The following is a 25134-nucleotide window of genomic DNA, read 5'->3' on the forward strand; positions in this document are numbered from 1 at the left end:
GAGACTGGGGCTGCTTGAGCCTCCAGCCCAGAACGAAGGTGTGGGGCGGCAAAGGACAAACGCCAATCCCAAAGTGAGCATCCTAGCGAGTCACCTAAGGCTCTTTAGAGAAGGTGGTCCCAAAAGCTGTGTTGTGCCTTACGCTCGCACTATCCCTAGATCTGCAAAGAAAACGGGGCAGTGTGTGAAGGTGGTTGGACAGGCTTCACGGATCCTCGTTCACGCCTCACTTTCCCCTATCTGGGCAAAGGTTATGTGTCCTTATGTAAAATCTTCCAAACTTCTAATAAGGCAATCTACCCTGCACTAAAGCAGACACGAAAGGCATGACCTCCCTATAAATACTGCGGATGGAATACGCCCTTCCTTGCAGTGCGGTGCAGCCTTAGCGGAAGCTTAGGCGAACCCGGCGCGCACTGCGGTGCACAGAGGGTTAACTGGAGTTGGCGCTGGGTGGAGAGGAGGAGACGCGCTCCCATTGGCGGAAAGTTAACCAGGGGCGGGTCTGTGAATCTGCGCACCCCACCCCCCTTTCCACAACCCCCCACTTCACTTTGTACCTTTCTCGCCTCGACTGTGAGGCGGGCCGGGACCTGCCGGGCCAAACCAGACCGGACCTCGGGGGCGATGCGGCTGCTGCCCCTGCTGCGGACCGTCCTCTGGGCCGCGTTCCTCGGCTCCCCTCTGCGCGGGGGCTCCAGCCTTCGCCACGTCGTCTACTGGAACTCCAGTAACCCCAGGTAGCCGGGCCGAACCGGGCGTGCGCCTAGCCAAGACTGCGCGCTCCTGGGCTTTGCGCGCGCTCGCCATTCGCTCTTTGCGCGGCGCCGCCTGAGCCTGGCCGCGCGCCGGGGCTCCTTTGTTTGAGCCGGCGGGGGAGGGGGGAGGGGCGAGGCGCTCCCTGGGTCTCCCCACAGCCCTTTTGTGTTGGAGGTCAGGCAGAAGACCCCCAGCCCCGTGGGTCGCCTAAGGAGTCTTGGAGCTTGGAGCTGGGGGGCCTTTGCCTGCACTCTGGGCTCCGCCCCCCTCGCTGCTCTCCTGGCGATCCCCAGCCTCCCGCCGGCTGGAGCTGGGCCGGACGAACTTGAGAGCGAGGGAGGGGGCTTTACTCTTGAGATAGAGCGTGGGTTACTCTCTTGCCCTCTGGGTCTCACCTCTGGCTCTCGCTCTGTCTCCTGATCTCATTTGCTATCTCTGCTTTCATCTCTGTCTTTACTGGTCCTCTGTTTCTTTCCAGTGTCAGCCCTGCCCTTCTAGCCGAATCGCCTCTGGGCAAGTCTCCTGACCTTGCTAACCTCATTTATCTCACCTGTATAATGGGCTAATAATACCTTGTACCCTGGGAAGTCCGGCGGGGTAAGTGAGGTCATGTATGTAAAGGAGGTGCAGGGTGTGCAGATATAAATTACTATTTCTTTCTCTCCCCTGAGCTGCCTGCCTTTGAACCTCACTCTGTTTTACTGTTTCCATCCCCCTCCCCAAATCTCCCTGCCTCTCTTCTGTTTCCCATCTGTTTTCCTTTCTGATTTTCTACTTGAGGCAATCTGTGACTCTATTCATTTGTTCACTCACTAACATTTAAACACAAACTGTGTGCCCGGCCCTGTGCTAGGTTGCAGGGGATGCCACTATATAGATGAGAAGATCAAGACCCTGCCCTCTGGGATTCCACAGACTCTCCGGAGAGCCTGCATAAAGACAGGTCATTACAATACCAATACCAAGTGATAAGAGCTATTGTTGTCCCTGGACTCTGAATTCCTCTATCTCTGTTACAGACCAGTGCCTCTGAATCACTGTTAAAATGCAGGTTTCTCACCCCGAATCTTAAGGTTTCTGACTCATTCATTCAATCCACAAATATTTATGAAGACTGTCTTGTGGTGGGCACTTTTCCAGGCGCTGGGGATGCGGTAGAACAGAACTTACCAAGGCCCTGTCCTCGCTCAGCTTGCGTTCTATGTCTGGGCTGACTGAGCCCAGGAATCTTCGTTTCTCATCAGAACTGCTACAGGTGGTCCTTGGACCACCCATTGGAGGCCTCTCCTAAGTCACGCTTCACTGTGTTTATAGTATGGGGGGTGGTTCATGCAGCTTTCTGTACAGTGGGGGGCGGCCCGTTCCAGCCCTTCCCTCCTGTGCTGGCTTCCCCAGGCAACTCCCAAGAGGTGGGAGGGTCCCAAGAAGACTGGAGACTAGGTGGTGTGTGGACTCCCTGCTGTGCCTGGCACTTCCTCCTCCTGGCCAAAAAAGGGAGGCACCTAGCGCCCACTCCTTCATTTTTTAAAAAAATTTTTAGAATTTATTCATTTAGAGACCGGGTCTTGCTCTGTCACCCAGGCTGGATGGAGTGCGGTTTCGTGATTAATAGCTCACTACAGCCTCAAATTCATGGGTTCAAAGGATCGTCCCACCTCAGCCTCCCAAATAGCTGGGCCTACAGGAGTGCACCACCACTCATGGCTTTTATTTATTTATGGTAGAGACAATCTCATCATGGTGCCCAGGCTGGTCTTGAACTCCTGGCCTCAAGCAACCCCCTGCCTCAGCCTCCCAAAGTGCTAGGATTCAGATGTGAACCACTGCACGTGGCCTCCCTCTTTTTTTTTTTTTTTTTTTTTTTTTAACCATGATAGTCTTTTCACTGTTGGGTTGAAGTCTAAAGGATACTGTTCCTCACTTTTTTTTTTTTTTGAGTTGGAGTTTTGCTCTTGTTACCCAGGCTGGAGTGCAATGGTGCAATCTTGGCTCACCGCAACCTCTGCCTCCTGGGTTCAGGCAATTCTCCTACCTCAGCCTCCTGAGTAGCTGGGATTACAGGCACGTGCCACCATGCCCAGCTAATTTTTGTATTTTTAGTAAAGACGGGGTTTCACCGTGTTAACCAGGATGGTCTCGATCGCTTGACCTCATGATCCACCCGCCTCGGCCTCCCAAAGTGCTGGGATTACAGGTGTGAGCCACCGCGCCTGGCACTGTTCCTCACTTTATGTCTGTGTTTGAGGAGACCTTTCCCAGCCCTTGTCTGCACCTCTGTGTCTGCAGCCACACTGTGGGTCATGTCCATATCTGCACCTCCTTGCCTCCCTGCCCAGCTTCTTCACAGCATCCATCCACCTGAGGTTGGTCAAGCCTGGTGCTGTACCACACCGAGCATTGGGCACTGGGGCCAGAGAGGTGTGTGGCAGCTCTAGCCTGAAACACAGGGCGTGGTGACCCGCCTTCTCGAATCTGAGCTGTGTGGTTATGGGCACTGCAGGCCTTAGCCTCTCGGAACCTGTGAATCAATCATCTCATCCATTTCTTGCACTCTCCTTGTCTCTCAAGAGCTGTCAGTCTGGGGACCTCCGGCCTTCCTGAGCTTCTCTGTTGCTCATGGGCTGGCAGGGGCCTCTGAGAAGGGGTGTCTCTGGCCTCCATGGCCCAGCCATGTGGTGCCCTCCCCTCCTCAGCCCACTCCTGCCTTATGCCTGCAGGCTGCTTCGAGGAGACGCCGTGGTGGAGCTGGGCCTCAACGATTACCTAGACATTGTCTGCCCCCACTATGAAGGCCCAGGGCCCCCTGAGGGCCCTGAGACATTTGCTTTATACATGGTGGACCGGCCAGGCTATGAGGCCTGCCAGGCAGAGGGGCCCCGGGCCTACAAGCGCTGGGTATGCTCCCTGCCCTTCGGCCACGTCCAATTCTCAGAGAAGATTCAACGCTTCACACCCTTCTCCCTGGGCTTTGAGTTCTTGCCTGGAGAGACTTACTACTACATCTGTGAGTGGCCAAGGGCATGCTGGACACCTCCCGGGAAGGGTGGGGAGGGGGAAGGAGAGGCCTGGGAGGAGGAGGGGGCTGGTCTGTAATGGACATGGGGGTGTGGACTGAACTCAGGACTGAGGAGGGAAATGTCTAGAGAGGAGAAAGTAGGAGGAGTGAGGAAAGGGGCCAGGGAGGTGAGAGGCCTGGATGGGGCCTGATAAATGGGTGTGGCCCCACAGTAAGGAAATGCTTTCCAGGGACCTGGAGGAAGAAAAGCTGGGAGGGTCTGAAACAGCTTAAGGCATACGAAGGGGTGACTCCCTGTGCTAACTTCTTCCCAATTTCCCACTACCCAGCGGTGCCCACTCCAGAGAGTTCTGGCCAGTGCTTGAGGCTCCAGGTGTCTGTCTGCTGCAAGGAGAGGAGTAAGTGGGTTAGGGCATGGACCCTGCTGGCTAATGTGGGGCCCTGGGAAGGAGGGAAGGAGTGAGAAGAATCCGGGCGCATCAGACCCCAAGGGTACTGGTGAAGCTTCAAGCTGTGACCTCTTCTCCCCATTTAGCCTTGTGGGAGCTTCCACTGCACCACCGTCCCCCCACTTTTTTTTTTTTTTAAGAGACAGAGTCACTAGGCATAGTGGCTCATCCCTGTAATCTCAGCACATTGGGAGGCTGAGGCAGGTGGATCACCTGAGGTCAAGAGTTCAAGACCAACCTGACCAACATGGTGAAACCCTGTCTCTACTAAAAATACAAAAAATTAGCCGAGAGTGGTGGCACATGCCTGTAATTCCAGCTACCTGGGAGGCTGAGGCAAGAGAATTGCTTGAACCTGGGAGGGGTTACAGTGAGCCAAGATCACGCCGTTGTACTCCAGCCTGGGCAACAAGAGTGAAACTCCTCAAAAAAAAAAGAAAAGAGACAAGGTCTTTCTGTATTGCCCAGGCTGGAGTGCAGTGGCAGGATCGTAGCTCACTGCAGCCTCAAACTCCTGGGGTCAAGTGATCCTCCTGCCTCAGCTTCTCCAGTAGCTGGGATTACAGGCCTATGCCACCACAACTGGCTAAATTATTTTTTATTTTTTGTAAAGATGGGATATTACTGTGTTGTCCAGGGTGGTCTCGAACTCCTGACCTCAAGAGATCCTCCTGCCTCCCAAAGCATTGGGGTTACAGGTGTGAGCCACCATGTCTTGTGTGGCCTCACTGTACAATACTTATTTTTCTTTTGAGACAGAGTTTACTCTTGCTCTGTCGCCCAGGCTGGAGGGCAGTGGTGTGATCTCAGCTCACTGCAACCTCACCCTCCTGGGTTCAACCAGTTCTCCCACCTCAGTCTCCCAAGTAGCTGGGACTGCAGGTGCGTGCCACCCAGCTGATTTTGTTTTTTCTTTTTAGTAGAGGTGGGGTTTCACCATGTTGGCTAGGCTGGTCTTGAACTCCTGGCCTCAAGTGATCCACTCGACTCAGCCTCCCAGAGTGTTGGGCTTACAGGTGTCAGCGATTGCACCCAACCTACTGTACACTTTTTTAAGGTGGGCCAAGAGAACGGAGTGTCCGGGGCAAGGCCCTTCAAGGCCTTAGCTGGGTTGGTCGTCTCTCGTGGCAATTTGGGGAAGCCTTGGAAGTTGGGGCTGAGAAAGGATGAGGTCATAGATCATGGGAAGGGAGTGGCTGGCTTGGGAGACCCTGGAGGACGGGAAAGGAGGGAACTGCTAATGGGAAGGGCAGGAAGGGGGCCATAAAGTGGGAAGACTGATCAGTGCTACCGCCTCCCCCTCACAGAGTCTGAGTCAGCCCATCCTGTTGGGAGCCCTGGAGAGAGCGGCACGTCAGGGTGGCAAGGTGGGGACACTCCCAGCCCCCTTTGTCTCTTGCTATTACTGCTGCTCCTGATTCTTCGTCTCCTGCGAATTCTGTGAGCCAAGCAGAACTTCCCTCTCACCCCAAAGAGCCAGAGCCCTCGCAGGACCCCCAGAGGAGGAGGGATCCCTGCTGCCTGCACTGGGGGTACCAATCCACGCCAAGATGGAGCATTGATGGGGGAGATCAGAGGGTCTGAGCTGACCCTTGCAGGTGCCTGTCCCCTCATCACAGACTAAAGAAGAACTGCAGGCAGCCCTGGACACCCTGAAGCAGAGGCAAGACAAACACAGGTGTTTTGCGGGCTGTTCTGAGGGTCTCAACCTATCCCGCAGGAGGACTGGGATTTGGTACGATCAGATCAAGCCAGCTGAGGGCCAAGGCTGAAGACCTGGGGACAGGTGGATTGCTGGACCAGGGCAAAGAAGCAGCCCTGCCGTCTGTGCCCTATGGACCTCTTCCCTGGGGCAGCACCTTGCCCCCCCCAGGGGGTCACTCGCTTGTCTTCTATGAAGACGGACTCTTCATGAGGTTGAATTTCATGCCAGTTTGTATTTTTATAAGTATCCAGACCAAACCTTCAATAAACCGCCCATCTTTCTGTTGCCCTCCTCAACCTACTGCCCTGAGACCCCTTCCCTGATAGCAGGACTCCCTGTGGCCTGTGCTCTCAGCTTAGCTTGGCCTGACCTCCATGCCAGCTGTGCTCAGGCCATCCATGCCAGGCCTCAGTGGGCACCCCTCTGGGCAATGTGGGGTGGGTGCCAGTGGCAGCTGTGGAGCTTGGCACCCTCTCTCACCTCCCCAGCCGGCTTCCTGTGCTGAGGAGGGGCAGATGCTCCTGACAGCCCATCCGCTTGGGGCCCTGCCCAAGTCCTGGTAGCACCAAGCAGGTTGCCCAGCAAAAGCAAGGCCTAGTATTAATAGAAAGACAGCATCTGGGTTTCAGAATGCCTGGGTCCCTGAGAGCTGGTCATCCCTCTCCCTCCCCAAGGGCCCTCTGGGCGGTGCCTGGCCTAGAACTGGGAAGGTGGGGTCAGATCAAAGCCTCCTTCCCCAGCGGCCTCTTTGTTCTTAGCTTTTATAAGGAGGAGGAGGTGGGGCTGAGGAGGGAGGGCCCCCTCTGCTCTCAGCCCACACTGTCTCTTCTACCTCTAGCAGGCGAGGCTGTGATCCCCACAAGGCCAAGTGGGTCCCTCTTTCTGAATGGTGTCCTGGGTGGTGCCTGGGTAAGGGGCGCCCCTTCCCCTGCAGCTGTGCTTTACCCGCCCCGGTGCCCCGCAGCCTCCACTGGCACGGTGCCGGCCTGCCTGGCACCGAGCCAGCGATCGATAGGTGGCTGTTGTGCTGATTAGCTCGGCCCGGCTGCGGCAGCGAGAGGCAGCGTGTGAACACGGTTGGGGGGGTGCAGGGGAGACGGGGAGGGGGGAGAGGGAGGGCTCTAGGGGTCCAGAGACCGACACAGAGGTGCTAGAGTTCGAGCTCCTCCCCCACCCTCTTGCACACCTAGGTCAGATCCCGGTCTCTCGGAGGGGGCGGGTGCCCTGTCCCCTGCCACCACGCACCGATTTCGGCTGTCATCGTTCATGTTAATTCCATTGCTCTGGCTGAGGCCTTGGGCAGCACCGCGGGCAGAGCAGACCCCAGTCAGTCCCTTCCCCCATTCGAGGCCAGCTTTCAGAAAACGCCTCTTGTAGGTAGGTGCGTGTATCAGGACCTTCACCCCAAACCTTGGTCTTTAGCGGGGCGAGGCTCTGGGGCGCAAAGGAGAGGGTGGCGTCGGCTGGAGAAGCTATGGGCTGGGTCTTCAGGTCCTGGGTTCAAGTTCCATCTTTACCGTCAACCAGGAGGGTGTCTATACGTTGCCGCGGAAACCGACTTATTGCTACCTCCGCCCCTCCCAAGTGAAGCCATAGGCGGAGTAGACTGGGAGCGACTGGTTAGCAGCCCTTGCCCTAAATTGAGAACTGTGGGGGTCTCACCCAGCTCCCAACGGCCCCAGGCTACCCCCACTCTTCGCGGAACAAGGCGGGCACGCTCGCTCCCGCGGCTGGGGCTGGCGCGCGGATCCGCTGCTGATAAGAACGCATGTGTGAAAGAGACGCGGGGCCCTGTCGGCTTTCCCGCACTCAGACGCACGCCCTCACTGTCGGGCTCTTCCACTTAACACGGACACACGCCCCTGCCGGCCGCCCAGCCCCTTGCAGGTGCAAGGGCGGATGCCTCTGCGACCAAGGGAGCTGGGCTGGGAAGGTGGGGCGCGGGGCGGGGGTTTGTAAACTTAGGACCGCCCAGCCACAGGCGCTCAGGCCAAGCCGGCCTTCCCTACACTCACTTTCCTCATAGCCTGCGCGGGCGGCTGATTCAGTCCCGGGGCGCGTCCCCACGTAAAGCCAGGGCCAAGTCCACTCATAGGGCCGAGACCAGCTGCAGGTGCTGGGAGGTCTTCCGGGCACAGGGCCTTACCCACGAGAAGTCCTCGAGGCGCGTTCCAGGGTGCGGTTCCAGGAGGCTGGGCACGCCTGCAAGTTTTGGGGCGTCACCGATCTCCCCTAAACTCAGTAGCGTTAGGTGGCTCAGGGTGGGGCCCTCAGTTTGCTGGGCCTGCCCTAGTCTCTCCCGAATAGATGCGTTAACTCCACTCTTCTTTACCTCGCCCAATCTCCCTGTTTGAAAGCCTCAGAGTCTCAGCGACCGGGAATCCTGCTCCACACTTTCCGGGGTTGCAAATCTTCCTTTTCTTCTCCAGATTCAACCCTGAAATTTTGTTCCTTTTCTGTCACCTCCCCTTTTTCTTCTTCCCTTTTGTTAGTTCCTTCTTTCCTTTCTTTATTTTTCATTCATTCAGCACATTGTGAGCTTACAGCGCGCCTTTCTTTCAGTAGGCCAGTCGCTAGCTGGGGTCGTCGGGGGATCCCCAGCGGTGACACAATTGAAAAGGGTGCACTCTGGCTTCTAAATAGCCAATAGAATCCCGGGGCCTGGGGCATGAGGTCATCAGCGGTGATGCCCATTGGTTCAGGTCTGGAAGTGAGGAGGGGGTCCCCATAGCAACCGACGGTGCGTCCGAGTGCAACCTGGAGAGTAATGTTTGCCTGAGCTGCTGTGGCAGCTTGGGTGGGTGCTTGGGATGGGGTGTGGAAGCCAGGGTGGAGCTCAGCTTCCCAGGTCCTGCACCCCTAGCCCAGGCAAGCTCTTATTACTCTTGAGATGCTTTTTCTCACTCAAAGTAGTGGTCAGGACCACTTAACGCAGAAAGATTAGGAGTGGGTTGCTTATCGGCGACAGCACTGGGGTCCTGGGTGCAGAGCTGCTGCCACCAGGAATGTCAGTGCTGAGATCCTGTGTTCATCTGCATATCGTCTGCATCTCATTTGCATTCTCTTCATTTAAGGTCAAAGTGGGCAGACATCTCCACATCCCCAGCCCTGTCGCTTGTCTGTTTCTGGAATCTATCCCTGAGCGGCTCCGTAATCTGTCCCTCAGTTCTCCACCTTCACACCCCACCTCTCCTCCCACTCTCCAGTGTCTGCTGGGGACGGGATGGGGGCAAAGCCAGCTACAGGAGAAAGGATAAGGAGTTTGTTCTCCCTCTGGATGTTTGGTGACAGATGGGGAGTGCTGGTCTGTACTGCCTGGAGACTAAATTGGCAAAGCCAGTGGTGGGGGAGGTGCCCCGGCTGGGTGGAGGGTCTCCAGGGCCGAATCACCCACACGCCTGGCAGGGTGCTGGAACTAGGGATGCCTGGTTCCAGCAAGGGGCAGGCCCGCCCACCTGTCTGGTGCCAAGGCAGCTTCCTTCCTCCAATTAAACACTAATGAGGTGTCATTAACCCTTACCTCGCCTGCCAGCCCTCAGGTGGAACTCAAATTCATGGTCTCACACTGAGGGAAGGGGAGGAAAGGAGGGCTTCTGGGGAGCTGAGTGGTGGTGAGGGGACCAAGAGAAAGGAAGCCAGGGTCAGAGGCCTGAGCAGCGTTCACGGTTATCCTCTGCGGGCTTCTGGAGTCTAGAAATGGTGTCCCACTGGGAGAATGCTTGTATTCCTTTGTTCCTTGATTCAACAATTATTAAGCACCTCACCTACTCCTACTAAGTAAATACTAGGCTGCATACTAGATGCTGGGGATACACACTTGTAAAAGACAAGATCCTTTCCCTTAAGGGATCTTCAGATTGCCCGAGGAGGGAGACTGGCCAATGAATAATTATAATGCAAAGTGAAAATGCTAATACAGAGCTATATACGAAGTGTTATGGGAACACAGGGAAAATGGGTCGTCAGAGAAGGCTTTGATTTTGAAGGACAAAGTTTATAGCAGAGAGGGGATGTATAGAAGTCATGCTGTCTGTAGGCTTGACGGTGTGAGGCTGTGTCTGGATGTGTTTTCAGGACTGCTGGTGTCCGCCCTCCCAGAGCTGCATGTTTGGCATCGTATGTATGTGTGTGAGTGTGTATGTGTGTGTTGTGTCTGGAATCCCTTCTCCTGAAACACATTGTGGTTTTATTACAGATCAATGTTTGCTGTGAAGCTCTTGAGCAGATTGGCCTGAACCTGCCCAGCCCAGGGGAGGGGAAGTGGAGAACTGATATTGGCTTCTTGGGAAAGGGTGGGCAGGCACCATCTTCACACCTGGGGCCCAGACCCCTGGCTGCCCAAGTGGCAGCAGGCTGAACAAGGAAGGCAGAGTGTTGGGCCCCAGGCTTTGGTAGGGTGTGTCCAGGCCGTGGTCCCCTCTGTCCCTAACTCCTCAGAGGAGACACAGAGACACGGGAGTTACTGCTACCCCTCCCCACCAAGATCTCAGGCCCCCTCCCCCAACCTGTTACTCTTCTGTCTGTGGAGGAGCAGGCCGGCTCAGACCTGTTCGCTGGCTCTCCCACAGGGATCGGATCCTTTCCAGGGGACACAGAGGGCTGGGGAATGCTGGAGCTTACTGGGCGGCCGCCAGATACTCCACCCTGGCCCTCCGAGGCTCCCTCCATCCTGGATTCTCCCCACCCACTCTAGGGTGCCACTCTTCGGGTTTTTGCCCAGACACAAACATCTTTGCCAAGGAAGCCTTCAATCACTAGGCAGAGGGTGGGGGCCAGAGCTCTGGCAGGGAAGACTTGTTGGTGGGGCTGGTTGTGATGCTACTCAGAGACCTCTGCTTCAATCTCTCTTCCTCCTTGCAGTCACTTTCTTCCTTTCTTTCTTTTTTTTTTTTTCCCTTTCTCTCTTTTTTAAGAGGCAGGGTTTCCCTCTGTTGCTCAGGCTGAAGGGCAATGGTGTGATCATAGTTCACTGCAGCCTCAGACTTCTGGGCTCAAGTCATCCTCCCGCCTCATCCTCCCAAAGTGCTAAGATTGATTACAAGTGTGAGCCACTGCGTGGGCATTGCAACCACTTTCTAGAAAACGAAACTTTGGCGAAAGTCTGGATCTAGGAAGACTTTTAGGGCTTAAGGAGAGTCTCTGGAGTCTGAGGAGAAGGTCAAGGACCCATTTTTCCACACTGTCAAGGTTAGTGACCTTTTTTGACTGTAATCTCCTCTTCTCATTTCATCTAATCTTTCCCTACCCCTTCCACACTTTCCAAGCCCTAGGTCACATCTCTCACTGTGATAGCTATTAGGAAAGCTTGGAAATGAGGGAGAACAAATGGAAAAGAGAGTCTGGGCTGGTCTAGGTGGGCAGACCTCAGGAGATAACCTCTTCATTTTTTTGTTGTTGTTGTTTGTTTGAGACTGAGTCTTGCTCTGTCACCAGGCTGGAGTGCAGTGGCGCAATCTTGGCTCACTGCCACCTCTGCCTCCTGGGTTCAAGCGATTCTTCCACCTCAGCCTCCCAAGTAGCTGGGACCACAGGTGTGTGCCACCACGCCCGGCTGATTTTTGTATTTTTAGTAGAGATGGGGTTTCACCATGTTGGCCAGGATGGTCTCGATCTCTTGACCTTGGGATCCACCTGCCTCAGCCTCCCAAAGTGCAGGGATTACAGGCGTGAGCCACCGCGCCCGGCAATAACCTCTTCATTATAAGAAACCCTCCATGAGTCCAGTGCCTCTTGGATCCTAAACACGTGCTAAGTGCTTCCCAGACATTATATATCTTAATCCTCATAAGGACCAGCTCCCTGAGGTGGGGCATTATTATCCCCATTTTACAGATGAGGAGGCAGTTTCAGAGCAGTTAAGTGATTAGCATAGATAGTGAGTGGTAGAATGGAATTCGAATCCAAGCCCAGGCGGTTCACTGCTGGGCCAATGCTGCTTTCCTCTCATCGTTTCTGGAAATACATTCAGAGGACTCACACACACCTCTAGCCTAACACCCCAGAGCTGCCTCCCTGCTCCAGGCTTCTTGGCTTGCTGGACTCATCAGAGGGATCAGGACAGGACTAGAATCAGAGGTGATTACACCCCGACGCCACCCACCAAGCCCTGCATGCTAATTTCCTGTGAACTGTTCCTGCTGTCAGTCATGGATGTGGTTCCATGTGAACTCGAGGACGTCAGAGCACCCGCGGAGCCATGCTGACACACACGCTTGGAAGCCAGAAGACATGTGCATCACCCTCCCGTGGCACCCAGGTTTCCCTGTTAGGACTGCACCAACAGCCTGCCTGGGCTGGAGGCACACACGGGCCCCGTGCGAGGTGCAGAACCTGTGAATATTTCATGCCTGGAGCTGGCAGCTGCCTCTCTCGCTCACACGTGTGCCCGATCTTGCCTCTCACAGGCTCCTTGTTTATTTATTTAATGAATTATTTATCCATGGACCCTGCTTCCCTCCTGACCTCCCCTTCCCCAGGCCCTAGCCACCACCAGCTCAGCTCTGTGGTGCCACCCACCGTCCCAGGAGCTGCCTTGGGCCACACAGCCTGAGAACTCCCTCTGCCTCACACCTGCTCCTCGGCCTCTGAGGGATGGAGGAGAGTGAGGCACCATGTCAGAGTCCTCCTAGGAGCTGAGCTCAGGGCCCCTGGAGAGATTGTGGCAGCCAGCAGTGTACTTGCAAGCCCAAGGGTCAGAGCCTGCCGGTGAGGAGGAGGAGGCCTGAAGCCCTGAAAACGGGACCAGCCCCATGGAGGGAGCTCCAGCCTCCACAGAGCCCTCATCCTACAGAGAGGTAGTTCAGGGCCCAGGCCTTAGACACCAGTTTTCACACTATAGATTGTGATCCATTGGGGATGAAGTCAAGAAGTCAATTTTATGGGCCTCAACCAGCTTTTTATTTTATTGTTTTTACTTTTAAGAATAGAACAGAGGAAAATATTAGAGTGCATCCTCTGTAGTAAGGGTAAGTATTGTTTCATGAAACTTATTCAGTTGTGTGTGTATGAGTGTGTGTGTGTGTGTATGAGTGTGTGTGCTACTGAATTGCAATGCAAAATATATTCCTACTGTGGTGGATCACAGGAACAACTTGAGTTACAGTTATACACAAACGTCTAGACCCCATCAATAGAGGCCTGGGTCCTTCCATGACTCACATGCCACAGAGAGAGGCCTAAGCCTTTAGATTAGGCCCCGGGCATGTGGACAGTGGCTCAGATCTTATACACAGGGACTCAGTCCCTAGAGAAGCCCAGACCTTATGAATAGAGGCCTATAGACAGGCATAGGCACTATAACTACAAGCACATGTCCTGTAGACAGAATTGCCATATATAGCTGTACAGTTTGTGCATGGCACAAAGGGGATGGGGACATCAGCCCAAGCTCCCTCACGAAGACAGGGAGCCACACAGAGCCACCTCTCACTGAAGGAAGCAGCACCTTTGTTTTGCACAAAGCCACCACTTGCCAAGAGAGGCACCCTAGGGACTGAGCCTGCAAAGAAGGGTACTTTTTCTAATCCACACAAAGGCCCAAATCAGCTAGCAGCCCTATGGATAGAGCCCCAGGTGGACAAAGCACTAGATCCCATGGATACAGACCTAGGCCCTACAGAGAGTATCTCAACTTCAAAACCAGAAGCTTCGACCCCATAGAGAGAGCTGCTTAAATCCTGTAGAGAGGGCTCCAGATTCTAAGAGAAGGGCTCAGTTATTATTGGAGGATGGGTGTGGCGGTGCTAGATTCTAAGTGCCCAGGCCTTATAGAAAAAGGCCCAGATCCTTAAGCAAAACCTTGATTCTATAAACAGGGATATGTGTTTTCTAAAATGGAATTTAAAGTCCTAGACTAAACCAGCAAGCTCCCATTCACTATGAATATGGGCAGTGTCTCTGCCAACTGTGGGCCCTACAGAGAGAAGCTGACCTTGTGGAGCAGGGAATATGATTTGAGTGGAGGGGCTGGGATTTGTGGCACCTGGAGTAAGCAGGTTAGCATCATTTGGGTAAAAGAAACCTCTCCCTGGAGATGAGGAGCCTGCAGGGAGGGAGAGCTGTTTGCAAAGTCCCCACTCCCATCCCAAGGGGCCTAATTTATTTTATGGCTCCTGAGAAGGAAGAAGAGATCTCCTGAGGTGGAGAGGAGCCCAGAGAGGACAGAGCCTACTCTCACCTGGCAGCAGTCAGACACAGAGCCTATTCTAGATGGCACCGCCCCTGCCCCCAGCCTAGGACCTGAAGATGACTTGTGGTCAAGACCCTGTCCTGCCACAGATAAGCAGATGAGGGGTACCTGCATGTTCCCTCTCCCGCAGGACAGAAGCAAAGTAGCGGCATGCCTGTCTCCCTGGACACAGGTGGTTGGCTTGGGTTCTGAGAACCCAGTTAGGCCTGGTTCTGCCTGGTCTGGGACTCTCCAAAAGAGACGAGATAAGGGGTGGATAGCCTTAGGTCTGGTTTCTGAACCCTTTTCCTGAACTTCCACTTCCTAGAAAGAGAGAGGAGGAGAGCATGAAACTGTGTGTATCGGGACGCATGTGGGTTTACGTGTGTCACGTGTGGATGTGCAGAGGTGTGTGCTCCTGTGTCTCTGTGCCTGGGTTTTTCCTGATCTCTAGCAGTCTGATAGTGTCCTTTCCTGTGTGTGTCTGCAAGGCATAGCCGTGTGTCCGTATGTCTGTGTCAGGTGCTTCTGTCTCTATGTTCTCTGCCTTTGGGTGATTGCACATCTTTTCCTGAATGTGTGTGTGTGATGTGTGTGCTTGGGTGTCACTACGAGGACAATGACTGTGGTGAGAGCTGGAACACAGGGTGCTCTGCCCTCTGCCTCAGGATCCACGTCTCTGAGAGTAGGAGTGAGAATGCCTGGGGACACCCCTGGCTGCCCCGGGAGAGGCCCTGACTAAGTGCCTCCTTTGTAGGTGTCCAGGGAAGACTGCTTTGCCCCAGCTGACTCTCTCCTTGGCCCCCTCCTGTGCCTTGGGCCCTGGACCGCTGAAGGCCCTTACATCACCCAGTATTGACATTCTGGGGGCTGAGCTCTTTCACTCCTCCTCCAAGAAAAGCAAGCTTCATGCTCAGCTGGGGGCTTCAGGTCACCAGCTGTCAGGGCCTTGGTGCCAGCTGAGGACTCCACCACCCTTCTGTGCCCACCTGAGTCCTCATGTACACGAGAAAAGGGGGCATGGACGCAGCAGAGGTCCACAGTGTTCAGAAGGGAAGGGGGTCCAGCCCTACTTACTAAGAGGTCCTGGACCCCCCAGCTTCTTGTCAAGTCTGCTCCTTCACCACCACCACCAACCCCCCCTCCCCCCGCTTCCAAGAGATGAAAGGGCTTCCTTGAGATCGAGATCCTTATCTTGGATTTCCAAATTTTTCTGGGAAATCCAGCCTAGGGAGCAAAAGGCAGAGGACCAGTTGTAGCAAACTGAACCCAAAAGGGAGAGACGAGGCACGCGCCAGTCTTTCCCAAGGGGGCAACACGGTCCCCACCTCCCACGCATCGCGCGCTCCCGGCCAGAGCGGGACGGGGCCTGTCGGGGGCGCGCCAGGGGCGGGGCTTTCGGGGGCGCGCCCAGGAGGGCGGAGGGAAGGGCTGGGGGCGTGGCCTAAGGCTGGGGGCCGGCGGCGGCGGCAGCAGGGAGCTGGGAAGCGGAGAAGCCGGGAGCGCGGGGCTCAGTCGGGGGGCGGCGGCGGCGGCGGCTCCGGGGATGGCGGCGGCTCCGCTGCTGCTGCTGCTGCTGCTCGTGCCCGTGCCGCTGCTGCCGCTGCTGGCCCAAGGGCCCGGAGGGGCGCTGGGAAACCGGCATGCGGTGTACTGGAACAGCTCCAACCAGCAGTGAGTCGGGGAGTCCGAGCGTCCCGTGTCAGTGGGAGGGGGAGCCTGTGGGGCCGAGAAGTCCTAGGGGAACCCAGGGTGGGAGTCCTGGGAGACCAGAGCTGGGGGCTGGGAGGGGACGGAGAGGGGGACGCACTCTGTGGGCGTATAGGAAACTCGGGGGTGTCAGAAGAGGCTGTTGGGCTATAGTCAGGAGCGCTCGGGCCGTGCGGAGGAGGCTGCTGGAGTGGCCCCCCACCCCATCTTGGCTTTTCTCTGCACCCGCCACGGGAATAGCATGCCCCAGTCCCATAGTTCCCCCAGCTGGGCTGGGGTTTGGGGGCAGCGGTGTGCTGGCGATAGGCCGCCGCATTTTGGGGCCCAGGATGACCTGTTTTTGGCCATGAAGGCTTCCAGGGGTTCTGTCTAGGACTCCCTCTTTTAAAAGTGGGGTCCAGAGCTGAGGTAGGGAGTCCGACCGAGCACCTCCCTAGAAGGAAGGCGATTGGGTTGTCTTGGTTGTATGGATAAGCCCAGCTGGGGTGAGCTAGGGCTGGGTCGCCGAGTTGGGGGGCCCTGGGAATGCTGCTTGGTTAGGATGGGAACGTGGGGTACCGGCGAGAGGAAAGGAGGCAGGGAGATGTCGGTGTGTCACACACGCACACATACACCCGGGCTGGGGACGGCGAATGGCTCCAAGTGTGAGCGGGCGTGCGCGGCTGTCAGTGTGCGTGTGTGTCTGAGTGTGTGATTTGTGTGTCTGCGTCGGCGATCGTCTGGGGGTGGGAGCGGGCGGCGGGTCGGGGAAGGGGCTGCGGTCGCTGTCCGCGCGGCCGGCTGCGTCTGGGCTGGGGTGGCTGTTGGCGCCGCCGCGGTCTGGGCGGGTGTCAGGGCGGCCGTGTGGTTTCCCGGGGCGTGTGGCGCGGCGGCCGGGTGCTGGCTGCGGGGCCGGGTCCTCATTCTGCTCAGTCCTTGCTGCCCTTGTCTTCTCCTCCCCGCCGAGCCGCCGTGTGTATCACCCCGGCCACCTTAGTGTGTATCTGTGTGTTGGTAGGGGGTGATCCCTGGGGACGCTGGGGTCACTGTCACACCTGCCCGGGCGGTGGCGGCAGCACTGCCTCTGGCTCCCCACCCCGGGGGCTGACCAGGGAGCAAATGGCCAGACCCCAGGGGAGGGGACCGGGAGGGCCGGGCGGCCGCGACCCCCAACCTCCCGGGGGAGGGGCTGTCGCTCGCCGCTCCGCTCTTTGTTGTTTGGGGCTCCGCGCCTCCCCCTCTCTCCCTCCTCGCGCCCGGAGTGTCAGACTGGGGGTGGGGATGAGCCAACGACGCCCCCCTCTCGCTTCCCATGGAAACCTCGGGGGTGGGGACGTGGCCCCTCCCCCCCGGAGCGGGACTTCGAGAACTCCGGGGGGCGCTGGGGGCTGACACTCCAGCTCTATCTAGCTCAGCCCCCTCCCCCAGACTCACACGTCTGCCCCCCACCCCGCTAGAGTCTGGCGGGGAGCGGAGAGCTCGCAGGTGAGGGGCCCCGGGTTCCCTGCCACCCTTACGGCACCTCGGCGTTCTTAGGGGAAGCCAGAGCCGGGGGGCGGGGGGATGCGGGAAGAGGTTCGGTGGGGGGGAGGTGTTGACCAGGTTCCCCTCCCCCGCATACACCTGGGCGCAGGTGAAAGCTCAGGGAGCGGGTGGGGGAGCCCAGGTTCCGGGAGCCTCCTTTCTGTCCTCTCTACTCCGTGCGGGCCTGGACCGGCAGAGGTAGGAGAGGGCGCACACCGGGCCAGTAGACTGCCGCCGCCCCCGCCTCGCTTCCCGGGCCTTTGTTGCCGCTGCGCCCAGGCTCCCCGGCTCCCTCACTGCGGCAGCCGCGGCCCCATAAATCGTGAGAGCGACGTGCTCCGGAGCCGAGAGTGGAGAGGGCCGGGGAGATGGGGGCGGGGCCGACCAAGCCACAGGCTCCCGCGCCCCCTCCCCCTAGTCACGTGAGCCGGGCTCCTGGCTCCCACCTCCCGTCACGTGTGGAGGGTCTCTGCCCCTTGGGTTCACGTGGGGAGGGTCTTGCGACCCCGCCTCCTGGGGGTCACGTGGGAGGGTGCTGGTGGGACACGTGCGTCAGCCTCCTTTGACAGACCTGGGGGCAGTGCCCTGCACACCGGCCGCGACCTAGCCCTCTGCTCCCCACTCAGTCCTTCCGTTTAGTCCCCTGGAATTGGCGAGACCTGTTCCCAACCTGGCCCAGAAACTGGGGGTGGGGGGCTGTATTGGAGGGATGCATGAGAGTGTGAGGTCGAGGAGTCCCCTAAGCCGGGAATTGAACTTGGTGGAGAGAGAGAGGGACGGCCGATGGCCAAATGTATGCCCCCTGGCCTGTGTTTCATTTCTTTGCAGAACTGAGCAAGGATGTTGGTATTCGCCCCTGTCTCAAGAAGCCTAGGGAACATCGTTCTATAGCTGTCTCTCGACCTACCTCTGAAATGTTTCTGTTGCTGATCTCTCTTTCATTCATACATTCATCCAACAAATATTTGTTGAGGCTCTACTATGACCCTGATGGTCTTTCTGTGTTTTCTCCCAGTCTCTGAGTCTCAGCCCTGCACCCTTCCCTGTCCCTGCTTCTCTCCTTCGCGTCACTGTCTCGTCTCCGCCGTCTGTGGGCCTCTCTGGCCTGTCTGTCCCTCCTGTTCTCCAAGACTCTCTGGGTTCTCGTTCTCTTCCCTGCCTCTCTCGGTTTCTGGCTTCTCTCGCGCGCCGTGTCTCCCTTCCTTTCCCCTTTCAGTGAATCCGGCCTCTGCCAACCTCCCCTTTCGGTGTGTGTCTCCCCCTCACTCGTCTCTGTGTCTCGCTTTCGGCGGGTCTCGCGCTCCTCTCCGCCGCTGCAGATCAATAAACCTTCGCCGCCGCCGCCGCCGCTGTCGCAGGGAGGAGGGGCGGAGGTGTCGGGCGCGCTGATTCTCCCCCACCCGACGCGGCCCAGGGAAGCCCTGCGCCCAGATCCGGACTAGCCAGACTGGGACGGGTGGGGCGCCGCGGCCCAGGGCGCTTGAGGGGCGCAGGGGTGTCAGCGTGCAACTGCCGCCCCGCGAGCATTCCCGCCACCACCGCCACCACCCTCAAAGCCCGGGCGCGCGGACCCCACGCCTCGCACACGTGGTCCGGCCTCGCCTGCTGGAGCGGGCGGCGCGCAGCCTCGGGGGCGCGCGCTAGAGGGAAGAGGAACCTGGGTCTATGGTCTTCCTCTATCCCTTTAAGTCTGCAGCCCGGCGTCTAAGGCCGGGGCTGGGGGCGAGGCGGGGCGAGGTGTGGCGAGGATTTAACAAGTTCAGGGCCTCCTGGGATCCTTTCCCTACTCACTGGTCTTCTTAGACACCCTGTTTACCTGCCCTAAAGAGGCGAGAGGCTACAGGAGATGAAGTGGAGCAAAAAGCTAGAACAGTACGAAGGGGCAGAGCACAACCCGGTCCCCACGTCCCAGTCCACCCCCACCCTTCCGCAGGAGGTGCGGCCCTGGAGGCGGGGTTAGCTGCGGAGCTTCTCAGGGGCCTAGCGGCACCTCGGTCTCCGCACTGCTAGGGAGCGGTGGGGAGGGAGGATGACAGATTCAATTAAAGCGCCCAAGCCAAGCAGACACGTTGGATTTCCAAAGAGTTGTGGCTGGGAATTCCTGGCTCCCACCCCGTTTGTCCCCGTGCCCTCTGTGTACCAACTGGGCCCAGCACCTCACTGGCAGGTCTTTCTCTCACATATCCAGCCTTGGGGGGCATTTCAGGGGCCGTTCCTCCCACCTAGCGCAGGAGTATGTAACAGATGGCTTCCCGTCACCTGTGGTCGCCCAACAACCTTTTTTAAAAGGCTAGTCCTGCCCTGTGGAGGAAATTGAATTACCTATAGGAATACCTTGGGTGTTGGCTTCCTCTCTGCTGGAATGGGGTGTGTTGTCGGGGGAACTGGGAGGCACAGCAGGGAGGAGCTGCTTCAGAGTGGGACTGGAAACGTGGGTGAGGCTCAAAGACAGAGGTCCCAGTGTGGCTGTGCAGCTGCTCCAGACCTGGCACCCTCATCACTGGCGGCCGGCCCCCTCCTCAAAGCCCGAGGGGAGGAACAGACTATGGGGTTGGGGATGGACAGGCAAGTCTAGGGTGGCAACTTGGAGCCAGGCCTGGTCTAACCCGTTTTCCTGCTCCCAGTGCCCCAGGCCGAGACTCCTGCCCACCTGAGTGCCAGGGCAAGGGAGGGGCCTGAATGACCCATTACTCCCGTGGGAACCGAGTGGGGCTGGTGGCATTCCTGATGACCCAAGGAGGCTGTGCCAATTCTTACTGGGGTACCCAAACATCAGTTCTCTGTGCCTCACTGCCAGGCTTGGAATGGGTTGCTGGTGGAGGGGACAGCACAGGCAAAGCCGAGGAAGTGGGATGTGGGGGACGGACCCTCAAGGCCCCACCCCGTGCAGAAGCCTTCACGCTCATTTTTTTAATGGATCTAATTACTGTTTGGGGAACTGGGTGGTGCCTGGTGACATGGGGAGCCAGTCCCTCCCCTCAGGGAGCTCCCAGGGACTAGGGACCCCGTTGACATTCTGCCAAGTACCACCATGCCTTTCTGTTTCCACCACACTCTCCTTGCACAGCCAAGATATGTGCATTCTTACTCTAAAGAAATTAGGGAAAACCCCTGCCCCCTCTTGAGTTTCTTTCTCCATTTAGAGATTTCTCCGTCCTCACGCAGCTCAGTACCACCATCGAAGGTGTTAAGAACAACACTTTGATGGTGACTAGCAAGGCAGGTGGGGATTACAAGGGACCCAGCATCTGCTTCTCTGTCCCAAAGAGGGATCAGGGAAGTAAGAGGTGCAGCCATCTTGTCTAGGCCCTGTGCCCACTGCTCTGCCCAGCATCATTAAGGGGGGCCGTGGTGCCAGGTTGAGGAAGGAGGTGCCCAATGAGACAGAAGTTTGGGCTGGTTGGCATGATGCCACGTGGAGTCTTGGTGCTGAGTCCCTTAGCTCCCTCATCTGTTGTTTAAAGTTCCTGGGAGCCTACTTGTCCTTGGCCTCAGGGTGGGATCTCCGTCAGGGGACTCAAGGTACAGCAGCCAGTGATACTGTAGTGTGGGGAGGGCAGGGAGAGACCCCCAGATTGGTGGGGTCAGCCAGTACTGGCCTACGGGCCAACACACATACAGCCCAGCTTTTCTATGTATCTGCCGCCTATGAGTGGGCGATGGACATATTTGTGTGTGTGCCATAGAACTTATGCATGTATATGCATGAAGCCTCCATACATGCGTCTGTGAGGGCAGGTCCTGTCGGACTGGCCCCGGGGGTGGACTGGCAGCCGCAGGGAAGCATGCTGGGAGAAGCGATGGAGGGTGTGTGTGTCCCTCGGAAGGGATCCCTCCCACGTTCACCCTTGGCTTCCATCCCTCCCATCCCTCCTCCCGGCTGCTGAATTATGGGGGATGGACGGAGGAAATCCGGGCCTGGGTCTGGGAGTCGCTCGGGCCTGCGCCGTTTCTGTGGTAACCAAAGCGTACGTTCCCTGCTTCCCTCCGCCCCTCTCCCTCGCCTCCTTTTCTTTGGAGGCAGGCCGGGCTTTCCTGCGCCTTTGCTACCCTCTGGTGGCCACCAGGCGAAGGACAGACCAAGAAGGAGGGCACGGAAGGAGAGTTCGGGGAGCGGCGGCACTAGGGCCCCGGCGGCACTAGGGCCCCGGGGACAGAGACAGGGCTGAGCCGCGAGGAAGCTCGGAGGAAAAGTCGGGAGGCTCCGCGGACCCTGGGGAGGGGCTGCGGAGCGGTCAGACGGAAAGCGGCTTGCCTTTGGGGTTTCTGCTCTCTGAGCCGCTTCCTCTTCCCCACAGCCTGCGGCGAGAGGGCTACACCGTGCAGGTGAACGTGAACGACTATCTGGATATTTACTGCCCGCACTACAACAGCTCGGGGGTGGGCCCCGGGGCGGGGCCGGGGCCCGGAGGCGGGGCGGAGCAGTACGTGCTGTACATGGTGAGCCGCAGCGGCTACCACACCTGCAACGCCAGCCAGGGCTTCAAGCGCTGGGAGTGCAACCGGCCGCACGCCCCGCACAGCCCCATCAAGTTCTCGGAGAAGTTCCAGCGCTACAGCGCCTTCTCGCTGGGCTACGAGTTCCACGCCGGCCACGAGTACTACTACATCTGTAAGTGAGGCGGCCGGGCGGGCGGGCCTGAACGCGAGTCTGAGTGACAGCCGGGGGGTGGAGCCCCGAGACTCCGGGGCGGGGCCGGCGCGGCGGGCGCCAGGTCTAGGGGCCGAGAGACGCGGGAGGAGGCGTGGGCATGGGGCGCCTCAGGGGTTCAGCTTAGACGAGGTCGTGGGGCCGAGAAAGGAGTTTCGTGACAGTCCCAAGTATGGGCTACGGAGAATCGCCGTTTCTGTGAGGGACATTCTGGGGTTCGAACATCAGGGATCCCAGTTTCTTGAGAGGTGGGACCAAAGGGGCTTCTAGGGCTGACGGCGGAGCTACAGTGACCCGTGTCCAAAGGGTAGGGGAGCTCCTGAAGGAGACCGCCAGAGGGGGGCACTTTGAAGGGGGTGAGAAATAGAGCCGCTGAGGGAGGGCACAGGGCACAAATTGAGCGAAAGAGACTCAGGCCTGGTCTCCTCCCCAGCCACGCCCACCCACAACCTGCACTGGAAGTGTCTGAGGATGAAGGTGTTCGTCTGCTGCGCCTCCAGTGAGTAGAAGCGGCTCTGAGCCGCGCCCCCACCCTCAGCTCCCTGCTTTGGGGCTCCCCTGGCTTCCTGGGGGTGGGGGCGGAGGGCACAGGCGAAGGGGGCTTGCTCCCCAGCCGTAGCAAGGGGAGGGAATCCTGGCCCTGACTCTCCCCTCCTCTCTCCCCACTCGCACCCCACCCCGCAGCATCGCACTCCGGGGAGAAGCCGGTCCCCACTCTCCCCCAGTTCACCATGGGCCCCAATGTGAAGATCAACGTGCTGGGTGAGTCTGCGCAGCGCCCTCTGGTGGCCACTGCTGGAACCGCAGCCCCCCACCCCGGTGCCTGCTCACCTCGCATGCCTTCCCCGGGGGCACTGACCCTTCCTACCCCGTGGGTGGTCACGTCCCTGGCTCCACTGCTGCTGCTGCTGCCGCGTGCCCCTGCCCCGGCGCGCAACCCAGCCCTCACCAGTCTCTCTGTTCCTCTGTCCACAGAAGACTTTGAGGGAGAGAACCCTCAGGTACCCAAGCTTGAGAAGAGCATCAGCGGGACCAGCCCCAAACGGGAACACCTGCCCCTGGCCGTGGGCATCGCCTTCTTCCTCATGACGTTCTTGGCCTCCTAGCTCTGCCCCCTCCCCTGGTGGGGAAAGATGGGGCGGGGCTTGGAAGGAGCAGGGAGCCTTTGGCCTCTCCAAGGAAAGCCCAGTAGTGGGGCCTGGACCCCTCCTCCCATGGCTGGAAGTGGGGCCTGCACCATACATCTGTGCCCGCCCCCTCTGCCCCTCCCCGCCAGGTAGGGCACTGTAGTGGACCAGGTGCAGGGACAGCCATGGGTCCCAGGTGGCCTTGTGGCTCTGGTAATGTTTGGTACCAAACTTGGGGGCCAAAACAGGCAGTCCTCAGGACTCCCTGGTCCCTGGTACCTTTCCCTCACTCCTGGTGCCCTCTCCCTTTGTCCCCCAGAGAGACATATGCCCCCAGAGAGAGCAAATCGAAGCGTGGGAGGCACCCCCATCGTTCTCCTCCGGGGCAGAACATGGGGAGGGGACCAGATGGGCAAGGGGCAGCACTGCCTGCTGCCTGCTTCCCCTGTTTACAGCAATAAGCACGTCCTCCTCCCCCACTCCCACTTCCAGGATTGTGGTTTGGATTGAAACCAAGTTTACAAGTAGACACCCCTGCGGGGGGCGGGCAGTGGACAAGGATGGCAAGGGGTGGGCATTGGGGTGCCAGGCAGGCATGTACAGACTCTATATCTCTATATATAATGTACAGACAGACAGAGTCCCTTCCCTCCTTAACCCCCTGACCCTTCTTGACTTCCCCTTCCAGCTTCAGACCCCTTTCCCACCAGGCTAGGCCCCCCACACCCGGGGGACCCCCTGGCCCCTCTTTTGTCTTCTGTGAAGACAGGACCTATGCAACGCACAGACACTTTTGGAGACCGTGAAACAAAACGCCCCCTCCCTTCCAGCCCTGAGCCGGGAACCATCTCCCAGGACCTTGCCCTGCTCACCCTATGTGGTCCCACCCATCCTCCTGGGCCTTTTTCAAGTGCTTTGGCTGTGACTTTCATACTCTGCTCTTAGTCTAAAAAAATAAACTGGAGATAAAAATAACAGTGTGTGTGACTTCAGGGGCCATCACCCTTCTGTTAGACTGGTTAAAGCCCGCGGGTCACAGGGCCTGGGTGGGAGAGGGAATGCTGGGGCCAAAGAGTCACAGCAAGGTGTTCAGACCATTTTCTGCGGCTCATCTTCTTTCCAATGGCAGCGCTGCGTGGAAAGAGCAACAGCGGCCTCCAGGCTGGGCCTGGTTGACTTTGGGCAAATCACTCGACCTCTCTGAGCCTCAGGTATCCCACCAGAAAGACTGGTTACCGTATCTCACAGGGAATGGAAGGCTCCATCAGTTATGGTTTCCACCTTTCCTTCCCCTTCCATTCTGTAATCGAGGTTCTTGACTGGAGTCTATGGATTTCAGGGGATTTGAGAACCTAGGCAGAAAAAAAAATCCATCTTTATTTTCACTCACCTATAACCGAAATTTAACATTCTCTTGTGTGCTTGGGCAGCGAGCCATAATAGTATTAACAGTACCTGTGACTTTGTAACCAGAAATCACAGATGTTTTCAGGCTGCATTATAGTTGTTGAGGATATCTCAAAATATCATTTACACTCATCAGTTCTTTGAAATGATCTTAGTTGTTAGACCTTCCTCATTTTTAATGTGTTAATAAGAAAGCATATATATTACTATAGCAAGAAATGTAAATGTTTTGATAATATAATTAGCTTCCTTTATAACTCTTTGTAATTTTATTCATGTCAAACATTATGCCCAAGGGGTTGGGAGTTCACTGGGGCTGGGGCTGCTCATAACTACACCACCCTGCATGGCTCAGGAAGGCAGAGGAGACAGGAGGCAAAACACAGGAGAATGGCCACTTCCCAGGAGCCCCGGGGTGAGGTCCAGGTTGCAGGCTGGCGCAGCATAAGGGAGTGTAGATAGGGGTTGAAATGTACCTGGAACTTCACTTGCTCAGCCAAGTGCCAGGTCCAGGGAGGGGACACCTTCTTATTGCCAAGCTGTGCGCCCATGGGACTCCATCCCACCCAGGATATCTAATTGGCACTGTGTGGGCAGGCCAGATCCTGCGTGCCCCTGCGGCTCTTGCCAGCTGCTTTGT

At 57.6% G+C, this 25134-nt stretch overlaps 2 protein-coding genes across 3 annotated transcripts; both read left to right on the forward strand.

Annotated features, from left to right (window-relative positions):
- The first annotated feature begins 102 nt into the window (after window positions 1–102).
- Window positions 103–6225, forward strand: EFNA4 (ephrin A4). Its single transcript, XM_012476289.2, has 4 exons — window positions 103–740; window positions 3477–3763; window positions 4105–4173; window positions 5532–6225. Exons 1-4 carry the CDS (start codon window positions 628–630, stop codon window positions 5666–5668), a joined length of 606 nt encoding a protein of 201 aa, XP_012331712.1. The 5' UTR covers window positions 103–627; the 3' UTR covers window positions 5669–6225.
- Window positions 6226–15537: 9312 nt separating this feature from the next.
- Window positions 15538–24062, forward strand: EFNA3 (ephrin A3). Of its 2 annotated transcripts, XM_012476287.2 has the most exons (5): window positions 15538–15770; window positions 21608–21921; window positions 22394–22459; window positions 22645–22722; window positions 22936–24062. In XM_012476287.2, exons 1-5 carry the CDS (start codon window positions 15643–15645, stop codon window positions 23064–23066), a joined length of 717 nt encoding a protein of 238 aa, XP_012331710.1. In that variant the 5' UTR covers window positions 15538–15642; the 3' UTR covers window positions 23067–24062. The 2 variants fall into 2 exon arrangements, with proteins under 2 accessions (XP_012331710.1, XP_012331711.1); XM_012476288.2 differs by lacking the exon at window positions 22645–22722 and having other exon boundaries at window positions 15643–15770; window positions 22936–24058.
- Window positions 24063–25134: the final 1072 nt, after the last annotated feature.

The sequence above is a fragment of the Aotus nancymaae genome, unplaced genomic scaffold (assembly GCF_030222135.1).
Source record: "Aotus nancymaae isolate 86718 unplaced genomic scaffold, 86718_ANA_hifiasm-v0.15.2.pri h1tg000108l, whole genome shotgun sequence".
NCBI classification, from domain to species: Eukaryota; Metazoa; Chordata; class Mammalia; order Primates; family Aotidae; genus Aotus; species Aotus nancymaae.